This window comes from Polyergus mexicanus, unplaced genomic scaffold (assembly GCF_030449975.1).
Source record: "Polyergus mexicanus isolate NDT 795.1 unplaced genomic scaffold, iyPolMexi1.0 SCAF_21, whole genome shotgun sequence".
Classification (NCBI taxonomy): Eukaryota; Metazoa; Arthropoda; class Insecta; order Hymenoptera; family Formicidae; genus Polyergus; species Polyergus mexicanus.
Genome location: NW_027223341.1, coordinates 5,255,951 through 5,264,876, shown reverse-complemented (window position 1 = coordinate 5,264,876; position 8,926 = coordinate 5,255,951). Strand labels below are relative to the sequence as shown.

The 8,926-nt window shown below is 35.5% G+C and overlaps 1 protein-coding gene across 2 annotated transcripts in view; it reads right to left on the bottom strand.

Moving 5' to 3' along the window:
* The window catches only part of LOC138941949 (synaptotagmin-10), a 36,988-nt gene extending 33,029 nt beyond the window's left edge, over positions 1-3,959 (bottom strand). For both annotated transcript variants that reach the window (XM_070311923.1, XM_070311922.1), the window contains exon 1: positions 3,691-3,959. In XM_070311923.1, coding sequence (XP_070168024.1) covers positions 3,691-3,781 — 91 coding nt within the window. In that variant the 5' untranslated portion in view covers positions 3,782-3,959. The remainder of the gene's footprint in view (positions 1-3,690) is intronic.
* Positions 3,960-8,926: the final 4,967 nt, after the last annotated feature.

Below are 8,926 nucleotides of genomic sequence, written 5' to 3'. Positions count from 1 at the left end.
TACGAGCCAAATTCTCGTCATTCGCGGAAGGTTTTAATTTTCTGCTTCAATATGAAGAAATCTGCGGCTGAGGCTCATCGAATGCTCTCAAATACTTATGGCGAAGCCGCTATTAGCGAAAGAACGTGTCGTGAGTGGTTTCAACGCTTCAAGAACGGTGATTTTCACGTCGAAGACCGGCATAGCGGTGGAAGGGAGAAGGTTTCCAAAGATGCAGAATTGGAGGCATTACTTAATGAAGACTCGAGTCAAAGTCAAAAAGAATTGGCACGATCATTGGGAGTGACTCAACAAGCAATTTCAAAACGAATCATAAATGTATAACCAGTTTTTTACAATAAAGCCTCGAATTTCGGAAAAAAAAAACGACGGAAGCAAAGTTGTACACCTAATATTTCCAACGATCTTACCATATTTCACGAATTATTGACTTTACGTTTATTGCATTACATTCACTTTTAATGCATTTTTAAGATTACAAATATTTAAATAAGAGACGCCCAATGTGTAAATTGTTCGATATCAACTTTATGCATAATTGCTTTGTTAACTTAACTGTGACGATTTTTTTATACGAACGCTATTTTTTTTAACCCAATAATGCCGATGCTCATCCAGACGTGAGTTTGTCTTTAGACACGTGCAATGTAAACTAAATATAACATGATGATGTATATAAACAATCTTATTATATACTGTTTAAATTAAATTACAAATTTTTTTATACTCTTTCACAAGACATAATGCATAATTGTCATAGTCCCTCTTTATTCACACGGAGCATATAATATTTGTTCTACTTTTAATTCTAATGTCCGATTTTGCATTTATAGACACTTAGATTATTCTACTATGCAACAAGCGTTTCAAGCTGAACGTTCAAAGTGACGCTCACAAGGGTTTTGTTTCTCGGCTCGAGACCCATCTCGATGGATTTCCCTATCAGCAAATGAAAACAATAAAAATTTAATAACCTTCAACCCTTCTCTTGAATATTTTAGTATTGCTATAAGATAACTTTCAGCGAAAATTAAATACGCGGGAAAAGTTAAGATTAAGAGAAAATCTCTGTTTACAAGAATCTATAATATATATTTATACACGATATTGCCCTGAAAAGCTTCCGGAAAGCAAAGTTTATAATTCTTGACTAACAATAAGTCTATATGTACGGAAAGCATAACTTTAGCCATTTAGCCAGTGTGTGTGTGTGTGTGTGTGTATCTGTGTGGAAAATACAACTTTAACCATTCTAAAAGTTGCTATAAATATGAAGAACGCAACGCAGAATGTTAAATTGTTCATTTTATGGAAATCAAACGACGTAATATATATAAAAGTGTTTTTATTACAGAAATTAATGGCTGCGATCCTTTAAAGCTGAATATACTCTGATAAAAAAATTTATGATATTTTTTTTTACGGCATTGTTTAATTATCATATTTTTATAAAATTTGAATAATAGTGTTAATATATTGCATAATATTACGATAAGAGAGAGGAAAAATTTTGCATTTTATTTAAAAAACTGCAATAAACGATCGTATGATGCCTCGTGGCTGACAGAAGTCATTTTCTGAATGGCTTCGAGTCATATTTAATTTTCCGAATGGCTCCTTTGACTCATATCTAATTTTCAGTTCGTTACCCTTAGGGCCCGTTGATATATAAATATTGGTTCACCTAACTTCATTCTTTACTACTAATATGTGCCTTTCCAAATCATATCTGCACTATAAACGGATAATGAAGACTTGATTTAACACGACTAACCAGCACATTGCGGTCTTTAATCACATAAATTCTCGCAATGGTTGTCATAATGATAACGTATTGCTATCTCGATAAAAGCGGGATAATAATTCGTTATTATAAAAATATGCACAATCGCCGTAATTGCACGAACGATATGCAATTTGCTCTCGTTTAGAGAGTCACATCAATTAATTAATTGATGTCATTATAGATAAAATTATACGCGTGTCCTTTTCACGCGTTGCAGCTTAATTATGCAGATAATATACCAATATCGTAATAATAACAACGTATCATGCGTCATACGAAATTATTCAATCTTTCGGTACATCTTGCTATTAATTTCACTCACGACTAGCCGTGAAAGCGCATATTTAAGTTTAGTATCTTGCAGGAAAAATTGCAAGTTTTAATCGAACCGTCGAGGACTTATAAGGCCAAGGGCAATAATCTCATATTGTTCCACATCTCTCATTCTACATATACACATTTTCGAAGTAATCTGTGTATAAGCAATATGTTGAATGCTTCTGCAGTAACGTGATTTATCATATGATTTACCTTGAAATTAATATAGGATTATTTTTATACGCGAGGTTACAATATAATCCAATACAAAGTTACCTTGCTTTATTATAATTATTGTAATTCCGCAACATTTGTGGAAATGCTTTTCTTTCGCCAGAATTAAACATATATAAATAATTCGGTTGCGAAATAGGCAAAATATCATAAGATGGAAACAAATTATGCACGCAAATTGTGCCGGATGTGAGAGTAAACTCGAAAATTAAGGAAATGCATGCGGCTGATTGGCTTGCAAATGTTTTATATGGCTTTAATTCGCGGCCTCTAATCGATTCGTGACTTATGCCTACGAGTAGAAATTGGGTCAGTCTACAGTAACCTGGTTTTGATCAATACAACGCAATATCCGTATTGAAAGTAGATCTGGATCAGAGACGCGTTTGTTATCAGAATGATTGACAGACAATGTTTCCAATTTTATCTGCCAATTTCCACCGACTGTGTCGCAAAGCGTGGGCATGGAAGCAAAGTCGCCATATTCTTTGTAAAACTTTATCCCGGCGCTTATCGATTCTTATAAATATAAATAGTGTTAAAAAAAGTGTTACTTTTGCATACATATTATATATTAAAAGCACCATCACACGCGACATTAGGAACATAATGTTAATGACAATGACATATAACTTTTGAAAATTGAATATGTATTCATATGCTTTGCAATTTATTAGAAGCACAATTGGTGATTAGCCACTATACACAACTCAACATCAAATTTCAAAAAAGATCTTTATGGTTTTTCTATTTAAAATATATAGATATTTAATTCTCCTCACAATAAAAACAAAATCAATTATTTTAACATTTGGACAATACTTTATCTATCTACGATATTAAATAAAAACAAATGTATCTTAACAATTTATCACGTTATAGCTTGAATCAAAATTTGAAACTGTTCCTCTTAATTAACGCCAATCAATTGGTATAACTGATCCTCTCTGAGCAACCCGCGATCACGCAAATGATCTGAACGTAATTAGCATACCTTATCACGTAAAATGTAAACTGTAAATTGCGAATTCAAGTATAATTTCAAGTATAATCCGATATTACAATAGCGCCGAAGATCGAATTTTCCGATGATACTGATCCGGCGCACCAGGAAGTACCAGGGACGGTATATCTGTATCTCCAAACACCTGTTAGCAGTTGCTCTCGAGTGGGCGGCTCTCGCCACATCGCCTTTAAAGCGGCGGTATCGCGAGCGGTCTGAATTCCTGCGTCGCTCTTCAAGCTCTGGACGAACGAGCTGAGCGAATAAACGACAGGCGACCCCTTGATCACCTCTGGCATCTGATATCGTTGCTCGTTTCTCGCGCGTAAAACTACAAAGATCAACTCACCGGCATGACCCTGCAGCGAATAATTCGCTTCCTCGCTCGGCAGAACTGTCTCCTCGAGTATGCTCTCCGACGCCGTCTTTACGATTCCCATCCTCGGTGCACGCCGGATGCTGCGGACTGACCGTGTCAAACGGATATATATGGTAGACACGACGGTAGTTGAAGGTTCTCTCTTCTTCTTCTCTCTCTCTCTCAGTTTCTTCCTGATCCTACGACGATTATCGCGTCTCGATTGTGCCGCGTTGTCTGGCGTTGCCGGAATGCTCGGCGCCGTTTCGTCCACCTATTGCGTCTGCGTTCGCGCTTGCGTTCATCCCCCTCGCCGTATTCTCGTCCATCCCCTCGCCCCCTAACCCTTCTTGACCCTCGTGCATCCCCCGTTGCCACGGTCGACACCTCATCCCCATCGTCATATATACAGGAGCAAGGCTATTCCTCTAGGCCAGGGTGAGCGCAGGAGGCAGGAGGGATTGCGGCGTAGCAGTAGTGGTGATGATGATGACAAGAGTAGCGGTGGGACGGCAGGGGTCGCTATCGTTGCTGTTTTCGCTGCCGCTGCTGTCGCTGTTGCTTGTGACGGCTGGTTCTCCCGCCTGCCGCTACTGTTGTAGGGCGGGGTGCGACGAGCACGCGGTGCACAGGGGCAATGTCGACCTATCTCGGTCTTGGTGAAGGTCTCCGTTGGTTACTCGTGCCGGATAATACAATACTTGCCTCTTGCGCGTGTGTTCCGTTTTCATCGCGCGCTCTTCCCGGAGCGCCCTTTCTCTCTCTTGTTCCTTCCCTCCGATCTCCTCTTTCTTTCGGCTTCCTTGGAAGCTTCGCGATTTACGTTTTATTTCAGCTTGTTAATTCGAATTAAATCGTATTCCGCTATTGCGACTGGCCTGCGTTGATTCTTCATTCCTTGTAGAGTATGATGTTATATATTTTAAAAGATACATTATTTTCAAAGTCATTTTAAAATCAACCTAATTTTTTTAATGAAATGGTATTTTAGAATTTTAACTCAAATTGGCATTTTAGAAACAACAGAATTCCTTGTGTGATCACTCTTTATTATAAATGTTCAAATTGACGACCGTTTGCATCCGAATATTTTACAAGTCTTACGAAGGTTCAATCTTACTCTTGACAACATTTATTTTCAACAAATAGCAGAGTGTACTACGACAAAAAGCTTGCAAACACATAAAAAAAGGGGGGGGGGGAATAAGTATCAGTATTTACAAGTTAACGCACGGGTAATATAATGCAAACTCGCGCTAATTTAACAAGGTTCGCGCTGCCATTGCGTATTCGCGCTCTCTCTAACTTCACGATGTTAATTAAATGATATCTTATCTATGATTGCATAAGTTCGTACCCGATTTTCATAGATGGCATTAAGTTGCTGCTTGGCGGAGTTCTATTGTTTTCGTGTGGTAATTGTCGCTTACACCGAATAGATGACGTTGTCTTATGTCAATTTAGCATCAGACATTGTTCAGATAAGTCCATTTGTGCATAAGAGAAATCATTAAAAATGGAGAACGAAAGGTGCATTTGCGGCATGTAATGCTATATGAATTTTGGAAAGGCGTGAGTGTTGGGATTGCAGAAAAAAATATTCAAAGCGTTTATTTGGACCGCGCTCCTGCTCTCCGAACAGTCAAAAAGTGGTTTGGCAGATTTCGAAATGGTGATTTCAACATGGAGGATCAACCCCGCTCTGGACGGCCTTCTGGCATCGATGATGACATTGTGCATGCCTTAGTGGAAAGAAACCCAAGGATTACAACTGAGGATATTGCTGAGAGGCTAAACATCGATAATTCAACCGCTTTTCGTCATTTAAAAAAGCTTGGATACATTTCCAAGCTTGATACGTGGCTGCCGCATCTCCTGACTGAAAGGAATAAGCTGCAGGAAAACTGCAGGAGTCGCAATGGGAAATTCTGCAGCACCCGCCATATTCTCCAGATATTGCGCCTTCAGATTTTTATCTGTTCCGGTCTTTGTAGAATAGTTTAAATGGCAAGAATCTTAATTCCGAGGAAGCTGTCGAAAACCACCTTACAAACTTTTTTCGAGAAAAACCAAGTTCTTTCTTCAAAAATGGAATCGACAAGCTTATAGATCGTTGGAAAACCATTGTAGAAAAGAATGGAGACTATATAATTGATTAATAAAAGTGTTATCTCTAAAATATAATCTATTGAAGTTTATATTTAAATCGGGCACGAACTTATGCAATCACCCAATAGAATTGTTAAAATTACCTAGAAAAGTTCTTGATGATGCTGACAGCAAAAGTATACATTCCATTAAAAAAAAATTGGGTTAACTATAAAGTGACCTTGAAAATAATGTTAAATTACATAACTCTGATTACGTCGTCATATATCCTCCATCCATCCAAGCGACTTTTATCTAAAACATATTTTTATATTATTAATAATTTCAAAGCTATTCACCTGTAATACTTTAAATGAACCATCCTGTATATTTATCTTTTTTGCAAAATATTCTCTTTTTGCTGATAAAGTTTTCATCATTTATAGCGTTTTAATACTTTATTGGTGTTCTGATCGGCAGATGGATAAATGTTGTCATATTTTTTAAACACGAATATTTATTATAAACTAGGTAAAAAATATGCATAAAAGAAAGATAGAAAAGAGCAAGAAAGAATGTATATATCCGCGTATATATGTATATATGCGTGCTGAAAATTCGAGCTTTCCGTCGAAACGTTCGCAACACGTGTTTGCCCTTGAAATCTCTCACGACCAGCGCGAGGTGCCTTGTTGAACACAAGGGGCGATCGTTAAATAACACCCTTTACCATGCACTCGCGCTAGAAATCTCGGAATCCCGATTCGCCCGTTTAACTACGCCACGATGTCTCGAATAATCCTAACATCTACCTTAATCCTCAGCGTCTTCTTGTACGACTCGCTTTATTCGCAAGTGTGCGACACCTGCGTCATCGGGCTCCCTTCTGCTTTATTGAGTGCACAGCCTGTGGGATCTCGATTAAAGGCTTTTTGCCTGTCCAAACCACTCTTCTAAGTGTCGCAGACAGCCCGGGAATCGCATTCACGCAGATATCTCATCACGTTGCGAGAGACTTTTGCATAAGAGTCTTGTCGAGATGTTGATGTTATATCTGAATGAATTTAGTGTCGACTTGCGAGAGAATATAAAGAAAGATCGGAATCATGAAAATAATAACGCATTTTACATATTAAATTTTTCTATACTCACTTTATATATTTAAAAATTGTATAATATTATAATTATTATATAATGTACGATATAAATATGATAATATTTATTATAAATGCGACAAATTATAAATTGACAAATTTCAATTGATTAATAAATATGTAATAAATGGTATAGTCTGGTATATTCTTACGGTATAGTTTCGCGCCTTTGCATTAAAACAATTCATTTTCAATATTTCAAATTATATTAATATATAATTAATATAAACCATTTTATTAATAATTAGTATATAATAACATAATTATAATAATAAATATCATATCATACTAATTGATTTGTCGCATTATTCTGTACATAAAAGTATTACGGTAAGATTATCGAAAACTGAATATTTTACGAAATATTTTATTTTTTATATCAAAATATGTCAGATTAAAATATAAAATAACTCAAAAAGTACTTAATGAAAAAAATACTTTATTATAGTGTCTTGGAAAGCTCTCGATGTCAGCTACAAGAATACTAAATAAAAAATGGGGGTTTTTATTTAAGATTTTAAAGTTGACCTTCACATGACCTTCAAATGATTTTCCAAGATCAAACCAATGGTACCATCTTATGGCCCCCTCGAAACCAAACAACTTTTGTCTGAAACATTTTTCTCTTCCGGGCTTGGTTTTTGAGATATTTGCCTGAGGAGATTAAAATGAGACACCCTGTATATTTCCTTAAAAAAAATTATTTTTTTCTGATTGACCAGATATAAGATTCAAATCAGTTAATGTTTTTTTTCAGTCCGTTTAAAGCATTATGTTTTTGAAATGGCAGCGCACGTTATTGATTTAACTTGTTGCATATGTAAATATAGATAACCAATCCGATATTGTGCTCGGATGCCTTAATGTAATTCACGCTAAATTATCAGACAGCGAAATATTATCGAAAAATTCGAACCATGTGTCGATTAAAGTGCAATTAAGTAATCAACGTGCAACTACCCTTGAAAAAAACATAGAATAAATATACTGTTAGATTAACATAGTCATACGTGTAAATAAAGAATAATTATATATTTGAGTTAGAGATTGCTATTTTGACACCGGAAAACAAGAGCAAATGTGTGCAGAAATGAGAAAAGCATATAACATTTTACTTAAACATGTGTGTTGTTATTATTGTATTAATACGCTTAAATTTATGTAAGTGAATACAAACGAAGATTATATCGAAATTTCACGACAATCTACTTGTTGAAATGTCTTGTCTTATTTTACCGCGTAATTAAACTGCCGATAATTAAATGCAATAGAGCATAAAGCATTTGTTTTGATTGAATAGTATAATGTTTCTTTTTTTTTTATTCAAAAAAAAAAGTGCAAAAGCATTTCTCCCCTACATGTCTGATTTAATGAAGCGCGATACTGCAGCAACATATCATCATCGTTCATTATCGCATGTTCTCAAAATTGCTTTTCTTATATACATTCTTCTATATCCATTTTCTCAAACAAGTACAATAATGTCCTTTTAAGCGCGCCGTTATTTTGTCTCATTTAATACCAAATATAAATATGACCTATTCTCAATATGTTTTATGTACATCATTATGCGAAAGATTGTATCACATATGCGTACTTTTTCGTAAATAAGGTTATGAAGATTAAGATTTGGGCATGAAATATGACAATGTCTGCGACAGTATATTGGAGGCAAGTTGTAGTCAATCGCTTGTACTATTGATTCTTTCATTATTGGTTCTTGAGTGAAGAAATAAGCATCTTAAGGAAGAATCACATACTTACGTTTTTTTTTCTTCTATTATGAAAGGCATTCCCGTTCGTGTTCCATTTAATTATCACAAACGGAAGTCGCAGTAGCGGAGGTCACAGTCATCTTACACCTTTTTTGATTGGACTGATACACAGCACGCATCATTCATTGTGTATTTAATTATTTTAATTATTAAATATTATTGTTTATTAATATTATTATTTATATATTGTGTATATAAATCTTAAAAGAG